General features: G+C 34.9%; 1 protein-coding gene across 1 annotated transcript in view; it reads left to right on the top strand.

The window, feature by feature from the left end:
- LOC140166138 (gamma-aminobutyric acid type B receptor subunit 1-like) overlaps positions 1–23,967 on the top strand; it is a 49,382-nt gene that overhangs the window by 11,203 nt on the left and 14,212 nt on the right. The window contains exons 5-14 of the mRNA XM_072189523.1: positions 18–119; positions 4,398–4,463; positions 5,603–5,797; positions 8,079–8,244; positions 8,524–8,627; positions 15,470–15,533; positions 15,908–15,997; positions 18,249–18,399; positions 19,070–19,199; positions 19,530–19,640. Coding sequence (XP_072045624.1) covers positions 18–119; positions 4,398–4,463; positions 5,603–5,797; positions 8,079–8,244; positions 8,524–8,627; positions 15,470–15,533; positions 15,908–15,997; positions 18,249–18,399; positions 19,070–19,199; positions 19,530–19,640 — 1,179 coding nt within the window. The remainder of the gene's footprint in view (positions 1–17; positions 120–4,397; positions 4,464–5,602; positions 5,798–8,078; positions 8,245–8,523; positions 8,628–15,469; positions 15,534–15,907; positions 15,998–18,248; positions 18,400–19,069; positions 19,200–19,529; positions 19,641–23,967) is intronic.

The following is a 23,967-nucleotide window of genomic DNA, read 5'->3' as shown; positions in this document are numbered from 1 at the left end:
TTAATTCTATTATTCAGACAATCAACCACTTCAGCACTCTACTAAATGCCAATGGGATCGAGCTAATTACATCTGAGAGTTTTACCGTTGATCCTGCTGAGCAGATCAGCAATTTAAAGGTAACATTGTTTCATTCTTCAATATAATGTTATTGTTATGGTTATTTTGAAAGAAATTATAGAAAATGTGTGCATTTAAACAGAAATTGCTTAAGACTATTTCATAAACAGCGCAATCTTAACTTCTGAAATAAGAATGTAGATTTATCAAAAGCTTTTGACACGATTGACCGTAGTGTTCTGCTTTATAAGTTAAAAAAATTGTTTACGTCTGGCTATTTAAGTGATAGGAAGCAATAATAGGTGAATTTAAATAATAAAACATTTTAACTTAAAAGTTTAAATTGCGGAGTTCCACAAGGCTCAATATTAGGCCCATTACTCTTTATCTTGTACATTCGATTTGATTCGAAACTTTGTATTGTTTGCTGATGATACGTCAAAATCATACTAAAGTGTGCCATTGCTAATAATGTCGTTAATCACGTTGAAAAGTGAAGACCTATCCAAAGTAAGCAACTGGTTTAAAGCAAGCAAATGTAAATGCTTGTAAAACTAATTTCATGATTATGGGTATCCCTATCGGCAAGAAACATAACCACGTTTGGGTTTCAAAGAGGTTCGTGCCAGCCAATGATTACGATTATTTTTTATAATCATCTGCAAGTGACTTTGTAGAACTTTGTAGTTCTTTTGAGATAATATACACCGAGCGAAGAGTCACTAAAAATGTGTGACGGGGATGTCAACTCCCTTTCACCCATTGACCCCTTTTTTACTTTTTTTGTCACCAAGACCCTTTTAAAAAATATATATATTTTTCTTCTTGTCAACTCAATTTCCCCATTCTCACGAAAACAAAGCCTTATTTTTGGTAAAATTGTCCCCGGTCTCATGGAAAGATTTCCCTTTTATTTTGTCTTTCTAATCCAATGCCTCCCTTTTTGATGTCAAATCTCTCACCGAAAGCCACCTATAGTTTGGAACTGGTGTCCGCACATGCACATCACTCCCAAAATCGGCACCAACGTGAGACCATACTGACCACGTATTGTATTCTTTTAACATTCTATGGTGAGATGAAATAACTTAATAATAATATTGTATTTTCGCCTCAGCAGTAGCAACATTGTCATCATGTTTTTCTCGATTTTCTGTAAATATGACTTATACGTGCAATTTGTTCTCCGGTGTCTCCTGTTTCCTCAGGCATCTAAAACTAGGTTTTGTTTCCCTGAGTAGGCGGCGTATAATTGTTCTGCCGTGTTTCATCTTGTGCTGAATTTGATAAATTAAAGAGGCGTGATCCAATTTTTCATGCTCTGTTTTCTATCTTAGATTGATTTCTATTATCAAAACAACATGTTTTTTTGCTCCAATGGTTTTGATATGAAAAGCAAAAACTTGAAATAATAATATAATAATGCCCCATAGGATACTGCATACACTTCCGGTATGGGTACCAGTTAAACGCACTTGATGTCTCAGCCGTTAGATTTCACTGGGGTAATGAGAAAAATGAGAAAAATATGAGCTTTTTTCTGATACCAAAATCTCAGTTTTGATGAAGGAAAATGGGGGATGAAGCTTTCGATCGGGTCAAGGACCTTTGATACAGGTTTTGGAAAATGACGCAAAGGGGGGAGGGTATGAGTATCCAATAAGCACCAATAAATGCAAGCACCCAAACAAACACAAACCCTGTAAAGAGAGTTCCTTGAGAATTAGTTCAAAAACATGCATTTTAATCAACGTTTTATGTCATCTGAAATAACGTATAGTTTAAACCGCTTAAAAACTGCAAGATCATGCCCACTAAATGATCGATTAGCATGTCTTACGAGGTAATCGTATTCGTGATATGACTGAGTCTAACAAGCTTACTACGATGCATTAAAATTGGCATCGCTGACATTTAAGAGAAAATAAGATCTAGGCGTAGATATGTCTGGAAACATTAGCTAAATTGAGCTTAAATATTTTCTTACCATGCTTACAGGTTGTATCAAAATAGGCCTAATTGGTACCTTTTTTCAGTTTTTGTTGTTTATTGTTTTTAAAGCTTGTTTCTCCCAAATATTACATCGGATCTTCTTGAAATTCCGAGGTTTTTTTAATAAAATTAATCTACCAATATTAAGGGGGATCTTGCCTCAATAATCACTGAAAACGGATTAGTATATTGATCATTTTGATATACCCTGTATTTATACCAATCATGTTGATACACTTCCCACATATAAAGCATGTATTGTCCGGATTGGTTTATCAGTGTAAGCTGCAGCGAACGCTTTATTCATGGATTCGTGGGTTCGAATCCCATGCCTTGCATTGCCTCGCTTTTTTCAGTTAGGCCAGGATTTCGTTTAGATTATTATTTAAATTAATTGTAACACTTTGTGTTGGCTAATTCTTTCCTATCCAATATATTCAGTTACCTCTTGTAGCAAGCAATCGTTCCACATTGTGTTAATTTGTTCTTGTGCAGGATGCGTAACCTTAGTAACTACTTTATCAGACGGTACTTCGAAAGTTGTTTCGAAAAATAAAATTTATATTCCCGGTTTATATTCTGCTTTGAAATAAATAAAATATAAAATATATAAAAGTTTATATCTACAATATAAAAGGGTGATATAAAAGGGTGTTTATAGAACCTTGTAAACCCATTTACTGCTCTCATTTTTAATTATAAGAAAATATTAGAGCCCGCATAAAATAGGTCGGCAAAATTAAAACACCATAGTTTTCCAGACTAAACACGTGTTGGGAAACATGAAAGGCAGAACAACATTTTTGTAAAAATAAAGGGTCCAATAAATGATGTTTCCGTAAATAAAAAATGTGACTTAATTTAAATCAATTTAACATTATACGTCAACCAAGTTGAAGACACAATGGTTTTCAACGAAAGGGGTCTAAATTTAGTAAGGGACATGACTACAGTGTATCTAAGGAAAATCATACACGATATGAGTATATGACTATTACCAATCGTAATCCAGAAGCTATATATATATATATATATATAACAAGTTTACATTACAAGTGACTAACTTTGGAATTTTAGAGTGCTCAAACCCATTACAGGTGAGCAATAGAAACAAATTCAAAGTATAGACCTCTGGCAAGGCAACCGTTACTTAAAGTTTCACGGAATACCCTCACTTACGATCATTGGGTAAACCGATCATCATCCGTCTGATGATCGGTTTACCCAATGATCGTAAGTGAGGGTATTCCGTGAAACTTTAAGTAACGGTTGCCTTGCCAGAGGTCTATACTTTGAATTTGTATATATATATATATATATAAACTGGTCTCAAAAAGAAACTTATAATTTTTCACAAGGTCATATCTTAAAATCCTCTCCATAAAAATCAACAAAAATTGCACACAGGATTACTTCAATACTCTACTCTAAACACATGTCAGTAACCAAGCAGTTGTCCAACTGACACAAAAGTAAAATGCACTGACACGGAACAGCTTCCGGGATCACATTCACAGGCGAATAAATGGAACCCAGCCAAAGAAATCTGTTGCGCTGTGAATGTGGTCCAGGAAGGTGTTGCATGTCAGTGCATTTTGCTGTTGTGTCAGTTGGACAACTGTTTGGTTACTAACCAGTGTTCAGAGTAGAGTATTGAAGTAATCCTGTGTGCAATTTTTGTTCATTTTTATGGAGAGGATTTTAAGATATGACCTTGTGAAAAATTAAAGTTGCTTTTTGAGGCCAGTTTAGTAGAAGAGGAGATCAATTCACCTTAATGTCTCCCCAACATTAACACAACTATAGAACTCTGAATGATATCAGAATAGTTCTCGCAGTTGTCGCAACACGAACGCTCAAAACATCTCGCAGCTTCGTGTCAGAACCAGCTCCGGGAACCAGCTGGGTTTTTTTAAAAGCTCCATTCCTTATTTCATAATAACCTGTTAAATAAAATAAGGTTTTTTTCGCCCTCACTCACTTTGTTTTGCACGCAACTTTTTATTTTGTGCATTTTGAATATTTTCTCTGGTGCAATTGTATGCAATTACCAGTGACGTTTTTTCAATATATTTGTTATTATTCAATTTGGTTTATGTAATTTTAATACTAATGTATTTTAGTTACCGTAATAGCGGTGATTTGATCTGTAACCTCAAATATTTTTAAAAATAAAATATACAAGACTAACATGTATAAACCAACAATACCCATGCATGATTGTAACAGTAATTTAGACTATTTTTGTCTTGATCATGGACTTATTTTTACACGTATCATTGGGAGCTATTGATAAGGTTATTGAAATGCATATTAACACACATTTTGTTTCGACCTCTTTACAGGAGAAAGGCGCTTGGATAATATTCGGTAATTTCTTTGAGAACATGGCGAGGAGAGTTTTCTGTGAGGTGAGGAACGCTTGATGTTGTGTGGGTGTTGAGATGGAGAAAGCGATGATATTCATTTACCAAGTTTGTTTTTGAGAGCATCCAAAATCATGAAAGTCTACCTTGCTGCTTTCTTTGCCGACAACCGAGAACAATGCGATAAACACAATCCGTGTGCCGACATTGAAAATGTCCTCACTCTCTCCCTCCAACTCCCTTATTATCTAATCTGTCGGTCTCTCTAGGTGTGTGTGGAGTGTGAGTGGAGGGTGGGTGGATGAGGTGTGTGTTTGTATCTCCCTCCCTCCCCCTCTCTCCCTTCTCTCTCCCTTTCTCTCCCCCTCTCTGGCTCTAATTGTATGTTGGTCTATCTGTCCTCAGTCTTTCTATAAAAATAAGCGTTGGTGTTGGTGGTGGGTGTGGGACACAGACGAGTCTATGGTGTGTGGCATGTGAGCATGAGTGTTAGTTGTGATAATTAATATACCAAGAAATATTTGTTACACGAATGCCCAGGGAATGGAAAGTCGCACTATATGTAACTAAACTGAATTAGATACACATACTGATTTCTCCCGTGATTTCTTCGCTGGTTAAGATGTTAAATATACTGTGTTGCCTTTTTCTTCATCATGTTGGTATTGTTTGTGTTAGCCCTACCACAGGGCCTCTTTTAAGCAAACTAAATACTCCAAGACACCATCCTGAGAACTGAAAACCCCAGTAGTAGTGACAGCTCACAACCCTTTCTCAGGGTGAGCGGTCACTTGGTTTAGCAGTTCTCATGATTTTGCATGGTGTCTTGGAGTATCATCATCAGTCGGCTGCAATTTTGTTTGGCTGCAGCATCCCTTCAATATCTCCAGGTGCTGGACATACTGTAAGTACAGTGTGCGCGACCGTCCCGCTTTCCTCTTCCCATATAAGTATATAGTTTGTTTTAAAAAAAAAGGCCATGTGGTAGGGCTAGTTTGTGTCGTGTGTAGGGGTGTTTATGTGTTTCCCGGTTTTCCGGGTCTGTTCATGTCTCTACATTGAAAAATTGAAAAAATACTACCGAAGTCAGGTGCATTTTGATGACAATGAGCAAAGAGAAAATAACAAATTTTCATGGTCAAAAATGATTGCGTAATACACTTCTTTATTGACACCCTTTCCAGGTCTATAAAGAGGGTTTGTATGGCAAAAACTACGCGTGGTTTTTACTAGGTCGTTACCAGGATAAATGGTGGGAGGTAGAAGATAATTCAACGGGATGCACTCCTCAGCAAATTTACACGGCCCTCGAAGGGTATATATCAACGGAAAATATACCACTCAGTATTTTTCTGGATAATGTTACTGTTTCTGGATACGTAAGTATTTTTCACAACATTCAATATTTTTGTACACAAAAATATTGTTTTTATTCCTTTAGATCTTGAAACCGTCTTAGACAATTCCAATAAAGTAACATAACGGACGTTATTACAAACTTTAAAAAAAGCTTAAAGTCATGCATATAACTTGTGCGTTAGCTTATCAAAGGAGAATATTTAAGATCTCACACCACCAAATCAGAATCCCATAGGGATATGTGCTAAATTTGCCTTAAGAAAACGTATTTTTTTCTTCACAGGAGCGACTCAATTTTAAGCGACAGCTATGATGGTTGAAATCAGTCCTTGCCTGATCCCTCTGGCTGGAAAAAAAATATAGGTTGACCGTCATTGTTTTTCACGACTGGCCCTCGAAGTCTACGATGTCCGGGAATCGCCTAATTTACATGCAAAATCATGCCAGTGTTTCTGTAAAGAAAAGGCTGCTTAAGCACAATCAAACTTGCCAACCGAATTTCATCTATGCAAATGAGCAAAAGCACAACTACTAAATAACTAATGACTATCACATGCTCAAAACCAGCCAATCACGTGCGTGAGATTGGTCACTTTTTGGTAGAATTCATGAGAAAAACCATCATGAATATTGCTTGCGAACAAGGAAATGCACGACCGAGCAATGTAAACAAGAGCATGACTGCATGAAACAAACTTCCATTTACGCTAAACTAATTCCTTCTTTACCATAACAAATTTTTAAATCAAGTTACTAAAGGATGAAATTTAAGCTTCTATGACACTCACAAATTTTGTGTGATTTCATGCTGGCAAAAAGTCATTTTTCAAACAGCTATAACTTCCGTTCGGTAGGATGTATTCCCATTCTGAAAACTGTAGTGACAGCCCGCCATCTTTAATTTTCCGAAAATCATCAATCGGGACTTTCCGGATCTTCATAAAAGCTTGTTTTCATTCATAAATCCACCTCGGCTTTTTCCGATGGCTGCCGAATCTGGTCATGTGCTGGGCTCATGAATAATTAATTAGGTGGACTGGCTGGTTTCAATTGGGGTCGTGCAGTGGCGCCATTGCCGGTCCATGTAATTTGGTTCCCGGTAGCTTCTATTGCAAAATCCTGCAGTGGCAATGGGGCAAGTTTGATTGTGTTAAGATCATTAAAAATTGTTCGAGCTCACCCATCTGTGGTACACTTGCAGTATTTAACATTACTAATCATGACCAATCCCAATTTTGCCAAAATTATGCAAATTTCTGCTCATTTTAATGCTTAATTTAGCTGTCCATGGGTTTTTCTGAGAATTGAAATTAAGGGCGCACAACCATAATTCTATTTGGTGGCTCCCCTCTTCCCAACTTCCCCCAGTGTCTCCTCCCCTCGCCTCCCCCTACACGATATCTCTTCTCCCCTACACACTATTCTACTCCACTCTCGAGCTCTCCCCTCCCTCTTCCAATGCCCTCTCGCCTCTGTTTCTCTTTCTCCCTCCCCCACACACACTCTTCCCCCTTCTCATTTCTTTTGAGTAATAAATAACATGAATAAAAGTCAACTATATTGGAAGTCATAGAGCTTTCTATCGATCCTCCTGCCATTGCCTGTATGCGATTATCACATGAATAGATGTGCTTATATCACTCGAGTATCTATATTCTTTTGTAAACTCGGTGGAAATATTTCGATGGTCTATATTTTTTACAGAAAATAAGACTAGTTTTATATCGAAAACTAAATCACGCTTTCAAATGTAGATTGCCTTGTTCGACTTCTCTGCTCGTGAATATTGCACTGCAAAATTTACAAACTTCTATTGTATACTTTCATCAAGGTAACTTCAAACCATATATAATCTACAGTCACACGATTATGTAACAAGCTGAAATGAAAACCAAAACTGCTTTCTACAAGTTTCTAACAAAGGGTACAGACGAAGGTATTGGTAATGATGTCAGTCAAGAGCTTAGGCAGGATATTAGGAAACTACGTGAGCAAAACCAAAACCAATACCAAAACTTATTATTTGAAACGACCGATTGAGCGAGTTTGATTTGCTCAATACCCATTTGTTCTAAATCCCCGTCTAAATTATAACGATTTTTTTTAGCAGTACAGTAAGAAGTAACTAATCTTGATCTCGAAAAAAAAATAACCCACTACAATCAATCTCATTGGCTGACATCAGTTAAGTTGTCTTCACTAAAAATGGCGTGTGAAATGTGGGTTCCAAAAACTACTCTAATCAGTTAAAAAAACACGTCAGGTAACTAACGTGTTTGTAAATGTACTTATCTTAACCAGACTCCAAGTGAATATCAGACAATGTTTAATCAGCGTGTTGAAAAAGAACAATCGGAAACGGCTGGACCAGCGATTGATGTGAATCAGGCCGCGGCGTCTTACGCTTATGACGCTACGTGGACTATGGCTCTAGCTTTGAATCAGAGTATCAATGTCCTCGAAAACAGTGAGTACAGTTTCATTGAGCATGCATTTCAAAGATTCTATGAGTTTTTGATCTGTAATTCGCCGTAGAAGTGATGATGCAACAGGATTAACTACCATAGCAATAGGTTAAAACAATGTGTGGATATATCGCACTGCACTAGTACGTTCACGCGGTACCTCTGCATTGAACCAATATGCTGATCACTCGCACCTGTAAGATTAGTATTAGTCAATGTTAGTGATTTGTTTTTAAAATTAAACAGTCTTACAACAATTACACTATTTTTATTTTTAATAGATCCGAATATTACAAGCCGTTTGGAATATTTCACGTACGAAGATGTCGAAATGCGAGAGGTACTCATGAATAAAATGTCTACATTGGAATTCGACGGCGTGTCAGTAAGTTTGAAAAATGTTATCGATCAGTCATAATTTATAAATAATAGCCTATTATTTTCACATTTTCCTCCCATGGTAACCATGGCAACAAACTGAACACAATCTTTGAAAACAAGTTTTTGCGAATTCGTTAAGGGCTGGGGTATGAACGTTTGGACAGTATTTATTTTGGGACATCAGAGCACATCAGACATATCGAATTGCATTCTGAATAAGAAGAATGTCATTCTGATATCAAATAATTTTGATTTTTTGAAATTCGCAATTTAAGAGCTCTTGAACATAATTTTTTAGAAGTGGCTCTATACCTCAAAAATAGATTTTTCTGATATTTTGTGCAATGATGCATGTTAGGGTGTTGACTACTTGTGTGACTAAAAAAAATTCAAAAATCGGCTCGTTGCCATGGAAACGGCCAAAACCCAGATTCTGTCATTTTGGGCCAAATTGGCAGTGAAATTAGTGAAAAAACATGTTATTTCAAGTGTTCGCTGTATCTAAGCCATATATTGCTGGTACATCACATTAAGTTCTTGTGAAAGGACATCTATTCATCTGATGATCAGCATATTTAGAGGTCAATAAGTTATTCTTAAGGGTACGTGCAGAGCCCATCTGTCAGGTGTATTTTCACTTTTTCATAAAATGTCATTTTAGCACCTAAAATATCATCATGAAAATCAACAACCCGGTGTTCCCAGGATTTTGTCCATTCTAGTGTGGGTAGTACAAGCTAGGTACTTTACATTTTAATAAAAATCAGCTTGGGCAAATGTTACTTCTAAATACAGTGTTGCCAGAAAACCGGTATTTTTGCAAATTGACATTTTGTCAAATTACGCCTTTTTGTCACAATTTTGTGCATTTTGACAAATATTTTCCTTCAAGGTGAATCCAAACAACACTTTTTCGTCTTTGTAAATATCTAAACACTGAAAATTCAAAATTAGTGTTGCCAGAATTCTTGATAAAACACCCAATATTAGCATTTTATTGATTTTGTGTTGATGGTTTGGTTAGGAAATGCTTATTTCTAATTTTCATACATCGAATGTACATAGTATAGATTGTTATATGAATGTTTAAACACCTGAGCACAAAGTAAGTGTTGCCAGAATTCTTGATAAAACACCCAAAATCATATATATATATATTTATATGTGCTATGATCCAACATCAAATTTTTTTACTATCATCAATATTAATAATAATATCAATGTAGGCCTATTAACATCATTATCAATACTAATCAAAACTATTAATATCGATACAAATAATAATCAAAAGTATTAACATCAATTTGGTTTACTATCATCAATAATATTAATAATATCAAATATATTAACATCATTATCAACAATCATCAAACATATTAACATTAACCCTACTGAGAACTACTGAGCCATATTTTGTAACACGGACTACGAAGGGGGTTGCAACCCCCTAATTTTCAATTATAAACGTCATATACCGTTATATTTGGAATCAATGTATAGCTATGGGTCTCCTCTACCCCAGTGATACCAATAAGTACAAACATTCCTCTCATATAATGTCGCTGTGACGTCATAATGTGAGGGCGCCCATGCAAATTTGGAAAATTTCAGCTATTTACAAAAGTATTGGCAAAATTGATTTTCGGCTAAAATTCTACAAAAATGCAATTTGACCGAATTTTCTCCTCAAACTAACAAGTAAAAAGTCAATAGCTTATAATAATTTTACATGAGCGAAATGAAAATAATTTATTTTACTGTAGAAACCATTGGTGGCCCTCACCAACACCCCCTCTATGGTCATCTTTGACAGCCGGTCCTACCCCCAGGTAAGGTGCTGGTAAACATTTTTACACTAAAATAAGCGCAAAGGATGGATCTATGATTAGTTTAGGTCGGGGCGTAAATGCGCGCATTTTTTTATGACGGATAAGAAATCTTGGGGTGGTACTTCGTAGTTCTAGGGTTAATATCAATAATAATCAAAAATATTCACATCAATATATCAATAATATTTAAAATATTAATACCAATATCAATAACACTAATAAACAAAACTATCAATATCAATAATAATCAAAATATTAACATCAATATCAATAACAGTCACAAATATTTATATCAATATCAATAATAAGCAAAATATTAATATTAATATGAATAATAATCAAAAATATTAATATGAATATTAATATATTAATATATTATATATATAAGATATTAATATTTTTGATTATTATTGATATTAATATTTTTGATTATTATTCATATTCATATTAATATTTTTGATTATTGATATCGATATTAATATTTTTTATTTTTTATTGATATTGATGTTAATATATTTGATCATTATTGATTTTGATATTAATATTTTCTCATTATTATTGATATAGATATTAATATTTTGATTATTATTGATATGGATATTAATATTTTTGATTATTATTGATATTGATATTTATATTTTTGATTATTTTTGATATTAATATTAATATTTTTGATAATTATTGATATTGATGTTAATATTTTTGATTATTATTGATATTATTGATGTCAATGTTTTTGTTTATTTTTGATATTGATGATAATATTTTCGTTTATTATTGATATAACGATATATATATATTTTTTAATTATTACTGAAATTGATATCATTATTTTTGATTATAATTGATATTGATATTAGGCCACATGCTTTGAACTGGTAGATTTTCGTGTGACATGAAAAGTTCACTTTTTCAGCTCCAAGAAATGCACCGATTTACATTTGAAATTACTTATTTCAGTAACTGTGTATGCTACCATAGGAAAAGTATACATATTCTGAGAGGAAATTCCACAGGGTATTCAAAAATGACATTATTTTTTATGGGGGGGTTAATGGTTAGGGAGATATTGCAAGTAGAAGGTGAGATTTTAGATGAAAAATTTTCTGAACTTTGTGTGAACATGTTGTTTTTATCTTGCACCCCACATCAAAAAGAACATTATATTTAAGCTCCATAGAGCTAGATCTTTCAAAAAATGTATACTTTTACAATGCTACCTGCTATAGATTTTCCACGGCGCAAACATTTTGTCGGAACGTATAAAAATGTACAAATTTGTTCAAATTCTTAATCATCTTGATAATACTTGAACAAATAGTTATAGATTATGTTACCCTGGACACAAATTTGCACAAAAACAAATGTACAATGTAACTGATTGATAACAGAAAATGTAACCAATCACTAATTACCTTTTTCACAATTGGGCAGATCTAGTAAGTTACATGGTAATTGGTAATGGAACACATGATGTCGCATTCATCTGTGGACTTCAGATCAAGTCACTCTGTAGTGATTTTTGCCAAAATAAGTCCTGTCCTCAGTGCTTTTAAAGTTGTAAGTTCAGATTGATTTATTTAAATTGGAAGTTTTGCACAGCACTGTTGAGGCTTTTCTTTCGCATATACATTTGTAGGCTCTGGCACCTCCTTGTTGTAACTTACAGTCTTAATACATGTTAAATTTTTTAAATTTTTTAACAATTTGCTTGTACTGTACTGACTGTACAAGTAGGGACAGTCTATTTAAGCATTTTTCAATTGCACTTATAAACAGTATTAATTAATAATTTTACCAGCCACAAGACATCAACGACAGAAAAACGATGTTACAAATTTTACCGCATTATATTTTGCCTTTCTGCATGCCGACATCCGCAATTCCACTTTAGGGCTCCAGTTTCCAACCTTAACTTAAATAAAATGATACAGATAGACCTAAAATATACAGCAATCTTTAATAATACACATGCCAATGATGAAATAAAAGTTAAATTAGCTGATTTAAATCATTTCAGGTAGGTTACAAGCTATAAATTAGCAGAATTCTATTCCAAAACAAAATTACCGCGTGGGAGCCACCGCGTGGGAGCCACGGCTCCACCCTGTGATTTTTTTACTTCAACAATCATAACTCTAGAAGTTTACATGGTATGTCCAAAGTTAAGGTACCATTTTAAAGAGCTCATCAATAGCTTTAATTTGATATGTATTTTACCTATGTAGGGTATCATGATGTTAACTAAAATTGTACAAGAACGTAAAAAATCTTGCACCAATGTCACGGCTCCAGGCTATCAGTCTACCAGTTCAAAACACATGGCCATTAATATTTATATTTTTTTAATTATTACTGAAATTGATATCAATATTTTTGATTATTATTGATATTGATATTTTTGATTATTATTGATATCGATATATATATTTTTGATTATTATTCATATTAATATTTTTGATTATTATTGATATTGATATTAATATTCTTGATTATTATTGAAATTGATATTTATATTTTTGATTATTTTTGATATTAATATTTTTGATTATATTGATATTAGTATTAATATTTTTGATAATTATTGATATTGATGTTAATATTTTTGATTATTATTGATATTATTGATGTTAATATTTTTGATATTGATGATAAAATTTTTGTTTATTATTGATAACGATATTTATATATTTTTTAATTATTGCTGAAATTGATATCAATATTTTTGATTATTATTGATCCAGTCCAGTAAGGTTTGAGTGACCAGTTCAAAATTCAATAGAAAACAAAGAACAAAATTAATACCCATAATTACCCTGACTATAACTTTGTACTAGATAATACTAGAACCGTGGGTTTTTTTAAATTTGAATACGCTTTTTAGGATAAGCTATTGATGATAGTAAACCAAATTTTGACGTTGTCAACTTTAGCGTGAGAGGACTGGATCATGGCATTATGATTTTGGGTGTTTTATCAAGAATTCTGGCAACACTTACTTTGTGCTCAGGTGTTTAAACATTCATATAACAATCTATACGATGTACATTCGATGTATGAAAATTAGAAATAAGCATTTCCCAATCAAACCATCAACAACAAATCATACTATCAGTAAAATACTAATATTGGGTGTTTTATCAAGAACTATGGCAACACTAATATTGAATTTTCAGTATTTAGATATTTGCAAAGACGAAAAAGTGTTGTTTGGATTCACCTTGAAGGAAAATATTTGTCAAAATGCACAAAATTGTGACAAAAAGGCGTAATTTGACAAAATGTCAATTTGCAAAAAGACCGGTTTTTCTGGCAACACTGTATTTAGAAGTAACATTTGCCCAAGCTGATTTTTATTAAAATGTAAAGAACCTAGCTTGTGCTACCCACACTAGTATGGACAAAACCCTGGGAACACCGGGTTGTTGATTTTCATGATGATATTTTAGGTGCTAAAATGACATTTTATGAAAAAGTGAAAATACACCTGGCAGATGGGCTCTGCACGTACCCTTAAGAATAACTTATTGACCTCTAAATATGCTGATCATCAGATGAATAGATGTCCTTTACAAGAACTTAATGTAATGTACCAGCATTATATGGCTTAGTTGCAGCGAACACTTGAAATAACATGTTTTTTAACTAATTTCACTGCCAATTTGGCCCAAAATGACAGAATCTGGGTTTTGGCCGTTTCCATGGCAACGAGCCGATTTTTGAATTTTTTTTAGTCACACAAGTAGTCAACACCCTAACATGCATCATTGCACAAAATATCAGAAAAATCTATTTTTTGAGGTATAGAACCACTTCTAAAAAATTATGTTCAAGAGCTCTTAATACACATTTTATGGCAAATCATTAAAAATTGATATTTTTGATATTTAACAGTACTTGAAGTACACTTGATGACCTGATGATTTATACTTAAAGTGTATGTAGGTGGGATGAAAAGCCGACGATCAATTGAAAATTTTGACCTTTCGTATTGAAGATATGGATTTTTTCCCAAAACACCCAAAAAAATTAGGTCTTTTGGGAAAAAATCCATATCTTCAATATGAAAGGTCAAAATTTTCAATTGACCGTCGGCTTTTCCTCCCTGCTACATACACTTTAAGAATATATCATTAGATTTATATAATTTACTTCGAGGACTGTTATATATCAAAATTTGAAAAATATCAAATTTTTATAATTTGTCATAAAATTTGTATTATATTGTGATTTTCAAAAATTAAAATTATTTGATATCAGAAAGACATGCTTCGTATTCAGAATGCAATTCGATAGGTCTGAGGTGCTCTCATGTCCCACAAAAATACTGTCGAAACGCCATAAACGCTCATTCTAGATCCCTTAAACTATTGATTATGCATATATGGCACACAGATGCATGGATTGTGAGCTTTATGTCGCGATCTTTTGTTAATCGTCCTATTAATGCTGCACCTGTATAAAAGGCCAATACTACCAGGTGAAAGAATGTCCAGAAAAAGTCGAAAAATGTCCTACAAACATATTGACAGCACATTAAACATTTCAGCACCGACCTTTGAGGATAACGAATATACCCTCTATGGAGCTGAAAACACCATACCAATTCCATCTACAAGCGTATGTCTCTAAATGAGTGTTTTTTTACCAAAGAGACGAATAGCAGATACCCCCCAAAACATTATTTGGAGTTTGAGCAACTATATTAGTGATACAGGCGGCTGTCAAGCATGAATTATTGTAGGACCAATCTATTGTACAATGTTTTGTAGATGGTGTGTGTGACTTTGTGTCTCCTTTGTAGGTGGACGATTTTTGTTCTTTCTTACTTCGCTTTCTTTGTTATGTCATTAGTTTACTAATTATGGGGTCAAAATAAATTAGCGAAACTATGTCAATTTCTTTTTCTCGAGCCCATTTTCACATAGTGTACATCTGCATAATAAGAATCGTGTTGTGCATTAGTGTAAATGTTCTATATTCATTTTACATGATGGATTTTGTTCTTCTTCTCAAGGGTCCTGTGAGTTTTACAGAAACTGGAGACAGAGAAGGATTGATAGATATTAGACAAATGCGAGGTAAAGAAAATTCGAAAAGATCAAAGTCCTATAATTATATCGTTCACTTCCCTAGATTAATTAAAAAAATCAAGAACAATTTTTAAAAATTGCCTAACACAGTTTTTGACTTAAAACATAAATTTAAAAAGAACAACAAAATAATATTTCAGACTTGGAAAGGAAATTACGTCAATTAATTGTCATGCAGGAGACAGGGGCAGGATAAGCAATATATTGTATGAATTGCAAACAAATGGTTTCATGAACCTGAGAATATTTAATGAAAAACATCACAATGCCTTTTACGAATAGTAGGCCTACATAAACTGTGATAGTTGTCAAACAAATGTTTTATCTATGTTATAGTTACTTATACACAAATCATTTTACAGATGATCCGGATTTAGGTAAAACTGAAGTCAAGATAGGAGTGTATGCCCCGCAAGAACAGAGACTTACACTTGATGGGATCGTATGGGAAGGTAGGGACATATTAAGCAAACACATGTGCATTTAGGCCCTCAAAAAATTGTTGTGTTGCCCTCAACCGCCCGACCCTAAATCCTGAAAAATCAGGGTCGGCATTTTTTTCTTTTTTTGAATGATGATTTTTACAGATTTGTTCAAAAAATCAATGTTTTTCACTTAAAATTAATATTTTATTGAAAGACTAGTCTTTAATTGATGTCTAACAGGTATCCAGAAGTCAAAATTGAAAAATGTTTCCTAATTGAAGAAGCATTATTTAATATTTGAGGGGATTTTTAAACAACTGAAGGTTTGGAAAAAAAAATCCTACCGTCCGACCCAACTTTCCCATTTTCCCACTTGAGGGCAACACAACAATATTTTAGTAGCCTATAGAAAACTGTATGGATATAGCCCCGATCCCGTCACAGGACCAGTGTTAATTGAATTTGTTATGTAAATCATCAGCTTATCTATACTTTCAGCAAGGTATTCCTATTAAATTCACAATAATGTTTTTCTGTCGCTATTGTTTTCTGTATAAATTACTCGTGATTCTATAATGCACACAATTGAGCAGAAGGGATCTATACTTGCAAAGTATCAAAATACAGTACAATGTTATTACCAATCTATTGGATATTTGTTAATATATTGTTATAGAATATAAGTTAATTCAAATGGGAGCCAGATCTTGCATAATCCCCTGGATTTGTAATTTTCTCTCAGAGAGGTCTCAGTGTGTTAGATATCAAGACTGCCTTTCTGCATGGCTCAATCTTACAGGTGGTGTACCCCAGGGCACACTTACATTTGTTTGTCAGGTTAATGACGCTGCTCAAACTACAGATGAGACCAAACTGGTGCTCAAATACGTTGATGATCTCACTATTGTTGAGAACACCTTTGTCAATCAAAGATCTAGTATCCAGGATAATTTGAATCTATTTGATCAATGGGCTAACATCAATAAGATGACATTAAACCCCAAAAATGCATGTTCATGGATATTAATTTTGTCACACTCAATCAGATCATCAACCACTGACACTTGCTGGTGTCGAATTGCAATCTACTGATTGTGTCAAAATTTTGGGTGTGAAGATAACTCATGATCTTAAATGGGATGTGCACACTACTGATGTCATCAAAAGAGCTACAGGGCGTTTGTTCATGCTCACCACGCTGAAGCGGTTCGGTCTAGATCTGGATGACCTTAAAACCATCTACATAGGCTTTATAAGACCGCTTGTTGAGTACGCTGTTCCAGCGTGGCATCCAGGTTTGACCGAGCAGCAGCATTACGCCCTGGAGCGCGTCCAAAAACGGGCATGCAAAATCATGCTGGGCTACAAAATAATACACATCTTATCAAGATGCTCTAGAACGTTGCAAATTGACTGAGCTGAGATCACGTCGCGATCAAATCTGTCTTAAGTTTGCCAACAAACTCCTGGAGCATCCTGACTTCCGTAGCTGGCTTCCAGGTTACAGGAAGGAGACTGGTAGGAACCTGCATAACGCTAACCACCTGTCTTTACCCAAGGTGCGCACTCAAAGATACGCGCGTAGTCCCATCCCATACATGGTTCAGCTGTGGAACAAGGATGCTTCAGGAGCAGGTCAATAATTTCTTGCTAGCTTGTTTGCAGTTATATATAGTTTGTATGTGATTTCGTTTTGGATTTCATGCTGATGTAAGATATATTTAGTGTTTTGTTGTTGCCAATTTCTTTGTAGCATGTATGTAATTCAGCCTTTTGGCTGCCATATGCATTGTTGTAATAAACCTTGAATAATAGAACATGCATGTAGAATAATTATTAGAAAATATTGCACATGTAATACTGCAATGAATGATGGGAACTATTCCCTTAATTTGCATATTCCTAGAATAAAAATACAAATGATCATATTTGTTACCAATGTTGTCTTACCGGACACAGGAGCTCCTATGTTATACAACGGTTTTCAGTGTGTACACCTGTAACATCATACAGAGTCGAGTATAACCTTTATGCAACATGTTCAGAGTGGTAGCAGTCAGATTTACAGAGACAATCCATCTATAGTTATCATAGCACCGTTTACTGATATGCCAACATTGTTGTTTTGCCAGACACAGCTCCCTAAATGGTCTGCTATGGTTTTTATTGATATTTTCATTCTTAGAGTTATGAAAGTTACAAGTAAAGTTACTTCAATTATTTTCTTATTTAAGTAAATTAAATACATTTGAATGTACTGTATTCTTTCAAACTTCAGGTGGTGTTCCACCAAAAGATGAAACCACGGAAGAAATTCAGGATTCATACATACCCGCCGAATATCTGTACATTGCATGTGCCCTTGCCAGCATTGGAATGCTGCTATTACTTGTATGCTGTGGGTTTACTATTGTCTACAGATTACGATCGTAAGTTACCGCTATTTGGCATATCACTATTAAATAGTCATGGTCTAAGGCAATATAGGACAGGGGATAGAGTGCAAAGAGCAGAATGTATTACATTTGTATTATCGTGCATCGGAAGTAGACGTGCATTTTGATTTGCATTTTTGGTAGCGTAATGATGTCAATATACCCATCCTTCTGAATTTAGTAATGGATTGGGCAGAGAAGGGAAGAAGATGGGAACTATTGGCTTCTTACTTATGGAATATACACATTGCAGTCACACTGAGTACTAATGGTAAAAAATACTAATTTGGTTTTCATATTAGGCATATATTGTGACTATTCACCAATTTGGGTTCCCAATTTACAATGAAATCACTAAGTCGAAGTTGAAATTTGTAACAAACGTTAACGGTCAGTAGATCAAGTTAATATTTGACGCAAGCAATATTACCAAAGCACGTCCTTTTACCTATTTCGTGCAAATATTTATGTTATATTACAAAATTTTATATCAAAGAGCAACAACAAGGGAATAATTAGCGAGAGGCAGCTATTTATTCCCTTGTCGTTGCTAGGTAAAGTGAGACATAGACATGATTAAGAGTGAGGTAATAATTTTTTAACGAATGCATCAGACTATAAATAGGGCATATTAGATTTATAATGATGTATCCTTTCTTTACAGATGCGTCATGAAAGCGGAACCGGGATTTCTCATGCTTCTGCTTTTTGGGGGTAGTTTAATATACACATCCATTGTCTTAATGGGTCTTGACAAGGGTAGTGTTGGGGATCACTTTGTGACTGTCTGCAAGGTAGGGGTTTCTCATTTTCTCTATTACTTCATTATCCATTTTATTTCATTATCTACATTAATCATCATAAAGAAAAATACACAATTTCAAAAGAATAGGAGTCTATAATTCCAACTCATGTAACGCGAAGCAATTTGCATAAGCAAATGTAGCATTCCAAATGCTCTATATCATGTATATCTGCAATAGACATGAGCTCTTAAAGCAGCATATACTTTCCATACCAAACAAGCAAACACACACCAAGACCAAGAGACACACAAACTACATAATTACATAGTAATGTAAAGTCGAAATTAAACAAACTTTTTGATTGTCACTTTCTTCCAGATTACTTCATGGACTTTGACTCTAGGGTTTTCCTGCTCTTTTGGTGCTCTTTTCGCTAAAATATATAGAGCTCACAAACTGCTCGTGTCTAAAGCTAACCTATGGAAACCGGTAAGTAGTTGGCAAGTTCACGTAGAACTTTAAAACAATAGGCATATTATATCTTGTCAGGTTAAGGCATCCCAGTGTTGTATACTTAAGTGTAAAGTATGAGTTTAAAGAGTTTCAGAATAGTAGAAAAATGCGCAGTTTAAGTTTTGGTCCTGAAAACAAGTGCAAAGTCATTAGTAATGTTGTCTTATACCAGATTAAGGCACGCCAGCGCAGTGGCGTAACTAGGGTTGGTAGCGCCAGGGGCAAGAAACAAAATTGGCGCCCTTACCCCACCTGAGAATATCTTAGACCCCCCATTCTTGAAACAATTGCACGCGGAAGGCGGGAAATTTTGGACAAATAAGGCCTACTACTAATTAATTTTGGTTACTAGAAGTTGAATATTGTCTTAAAATGTTCTTTCAATTGAAATGCGCGGAAAGCGCGCGAAAATTTTGACTTTCATCGCTTGGAGGGGCGCAGAATCGATGCTGAATTGGTCAATTTGGCACCCCTCTAAGGGTGGCGCCAGGGGCACGTTGCCCCCTGCCCCCTCCCCCGTAGTTACGCTACTGCACCAGCGTGGAATACTTTAGTGTCAGTGTGAGTTTAAAGAGTTTAAATATAAACTCCTCAACGAAAGTTTGGAAAGTTTTTTCAAGCATCTATATCTCAGATTATTTGTAACATTTTCATATCATGTTGCATATCAATGGATAGCTACATTATTTCCCTTTACAATGACACCACATTTGAAACGATCTCTTTTTTCACGGCTGAGTAGACGTCTTGTGAATGTAGTGAGGTCTCAAACAGAATGTGCCAAATTGACCATTATTCTGTGCTCAAACAACACTAGTCACTAACCTCAATAGCGGTTGGTAAAGCCATACGCAGCCAGAACAGCCATCACCTCCTCCTCATGTTGCTCACCAGCCTGCTCACACATTGCTGTGGGATGGCACTCCATTCTTAAACCAGGATTCGTCACAGGTCATTCAATATGGTTGCATTGGCTACTCTGTTACGCACAACACGTTTAAGCTGGTCACACAAGTGTTCAATTGGGTTGAAGTCTGGGCTGATGGCAACCCATTCCATTCTCTCTACTCCCATATTCTGCAGGTAGTCATTGACTACCCTGGCTCTGTGGGGGCAACCTTGTCATCTGGGATGATTGCCTTAGGTCCCAAATTGTGAAGATATGGAATTGCAGCTTGGTGCACATAATAATGGTCAATTTGGCACATTCGGTTTGAGACCCCACTGCATTCACAAGACGTGTATTCAGCCGTAAAAAAAGTGATTGTTTCAAATTTAGTGTCATTGTAAAGGGGAGCAATGTAGGTATCCATTGATATGCAACATGATATGAACAGGTCATAAATAATCTGAGATATAGATGCTTGAAAAAACTTTCCAAACTTTCGTTGAGGAGTTTAGTAGAAGAAACGTCTTGTTTCTTCAGTATACGTTTTGGTCCTGAAGCAAGTGCAAAGTCATTAGTAATGTTGTTTTACCAGATTAAGGCACCCCAGTGTGGAATACTTTAGTGTCAGAGTGAGTTTAAAGGGTTTAAATATAGTAGAAAAACGTCTTGTTTCTTCAGTTTAAGTTGTGGTCCTGAAAGCAAGTGCAAAATCATTAGTAATGTTGTCTTACCAGATTAAGGCACGCCAGCGTGGAATACTTTAGTGTCAGTGTGAGTTTAAAGAGTTTAAATATAGTAGAAAAACGTCTTGTTTCTTCAGTTAAGTTTTGGTCCTGAAGCAAGTGCAAAGTCATTAGTAATGTTGTTTTACCAGATTAAGGTACCCCAGTGTGGTATACTTTAGTGTCAGTGTGAGTTTAAAAATAGTAGAAAAACGTCTTGTTTTCTTCAGTTTAAGTTGTGGCTCTGAAAGCAAGTGCAAAGTCATTAGTAATGTTGTCTTACCAGATTAAGGCACCCCAGTGTGGAATACTTTAGTGTCAGTGTGAGTTTAAAAATAGTAGAAAAACGTCTTGTTTCTTCAGTTTCAGTTGTGGTCCAGAAAGCAAGTGCAAAATCATTAGTAATGTTGTTTTACCAGATTAAGGTACCCCAGTGTGGTATACTTTAGTGTCAGTGTGAGTTTAAAAATAGTAGAAAAACGTCTTGTTTCTTCAGTTTCAGTTGTGGTCCTGAAACAAGTGCAAAGTCATTAGTAATGTTGTCTTACCAGATTAAGGCACACCAGCGTGGAATACTTTAGTGTCAGTGTGAGTTTAAATATAGTAGAAAAAACGTCTTGTTTCTTCAGTTTAAGTTGTGGTCCAGAAAGCAAGTGCAAAATCATTAGTAATGTTGTCTTACCAGATTAAGGTACCCCAGTGTGGTATACTTTAGTGTCAGAGTGAGTTTAAAAATAGTAGAAAAACGTCTTGTTTCTTCAGTGTAAGTCGTGGTTCTGAAAGTAAGTGCAAAATCAATAGTAATGTTGTCTTACCAGATTAAGGCACCCCAGTGTGGAATACTTTAGTGTCAGAGTGAGTTTAAAAATAGTAGAAAAACGTCTTGTTTCTTCAGTGTAAGTCGTGGTTCTGAAAGTAAGTGCAAAATCAATAGTAATGTTGTCTTACCAGATTAAGGCACCACAGTGTGGCATACTTTAGTGTCAGTGTGAGTTTAAAGAGTTTAAAAAAGTAGAAAACTTGTCTTGTTTTCTTCAGTTTAAGTTGTGGCTCTGAAAGCAAGTGCAAAGTCATTAGTAATGTTGTCTTACCAGATTAAGGTACCCCAGTGTGGTATACTTTAGTGTCAGTGTGAGTTTAAAGAGTTTAAAAAAGTAGAAAACTTGTCTTGTTTTCTTCAGTGTAAGTTGTGGCTCTGAAAGCAAGTGCAAAGTCATCAGTAATGTTGTCTTACCAGATTACGGCAACCCAGTGTGGTATACTTTAGTGTCAGTGTGAGTTTAAAAGTTTACGAATAGTTTATAAAATTAATAGTAGAAAAAACGTCATGTTTCTTCAGTTTAAGTTGTGGTACTGAAAACAAGTGTAAAGTCATTAGTAATGTTGTCTTACCAGACTAAGGCACCCCAGTGTGGTATACTTGAGTGGTGTCAGTGTGAGTTTAAAAATAGTAGAAAAACGTCTTGTTTCTTCAGTTGAAGGTGTGCTCCAGAAAGCAAGTGCAAAGTCATTAGTAATGTTGTCTTACCAGATTAAGGCACCCCAGTGTGGTATACTTTAGTGTCAGTGAGAGTTTAAAAAGTAGAAAAACGTCTTGTTTTTTCGGTTCAAGGTGTGGTCCTGAAAGCAAGTGTCATTAGTAATGTTGTCTTACCAGATTAAGGCACCCCAGTGTGGCATACTTTAGTGTCAGTGTGAGTTTAAAGAGTTTAAAAAAGTAGAAAACTTGTCTTGTTTTTTTCAGTTTAAGTTGTGGCTCTGAAAGCAAGTGCAAAGTCATTAGTAATGTTGTCTTACCAGATTACGGCAACCCAGTGTGGTATACTTAAGTGTCAGTGTGAGTTAAAAAGTTTACGAATAGTTTATAAAATAGTAGAAAAAACGTCATGTTTCTTCAGTTTAAGTTGTGGTTCTGAAAACAAGTGTAAAGTCATTAGTAATGTTGTCTTACCAGACTAAGGCACCCCAGTGTGGTATACTTGAGTGGTGTCAGTGTGAGTTTAAAAATAGTAGAAAAACGTCTTGTTTCTTCAGTTGAAGGTGTGCTCCAGAAAGCAAGTGCAAAGTCATTAGTAATGTTGTCTTACCAGATTAAGGCACCCCAGTGTGGTATACTTTAGTGTCAGTGAGAGTTTAAAAAAGTAGAAAAACGTCTTGTTTTTTCGGTTCAAGGTGTGGTCCTGAAAGCAAGTGTCATTAGTAATGTTGTCTTACCAGATTAAGGCACCCCAGTGTGGCATACTTTAGTGTCAGTGTGAGTTTAAAGAGTTTAAAAAAGTAGAAAACTTGTCTTGTTTTTTCAGTTTAAGTTGTGGCTCTGAAAGCAAGTGCAAAGTCATTAGTAATGTTGTCTTACCAGATTACGGCAACCCAGTGTGGTATACTTAAGTGTCAGTGTGAGTTAAAAAGTTTACGAATAGTTTATAAAATAGTAGAAAAAACGCCATGTTTCTTCAGTTTAAGTTGTGGTTCTGAAAACAAGTGTAAAGTCATTAGTAATGTTGTCTTACCAGACTAAGGCACCCCAGTGTGGTATACTTGAGTGGTGTCAGTGTGAGTTTAAAAATAGTAGAAAAACGTCTTGTTTCTTCAGTTGAAGGTGTGCTCCAGAAAGCAAGTGCAAAGTCATTAGTAATGTTGTCTTACCAGATTAAGGCACCCCAGTGTGGTATACTTTAGTGTCAGTGAGAGT

The sequence above is a fragment of the Amphiura filiformis genome, chromosome 12 (assembly GCF_039555335.1).
Source record: "Amphiura filiformis chromosome 12, Afil_fr2py, whole genome shotgun sequence".
Lineage (NCBI taxonomy): Eukaryota > Metazoa > Echinodermata > Ophiuroidea > Amphilepidida > Amphiuridae > Amphiura > Amphiura filiformis.
This window is presented reverse-complemented; position numbering and strand designations above follow the sequence as displayed.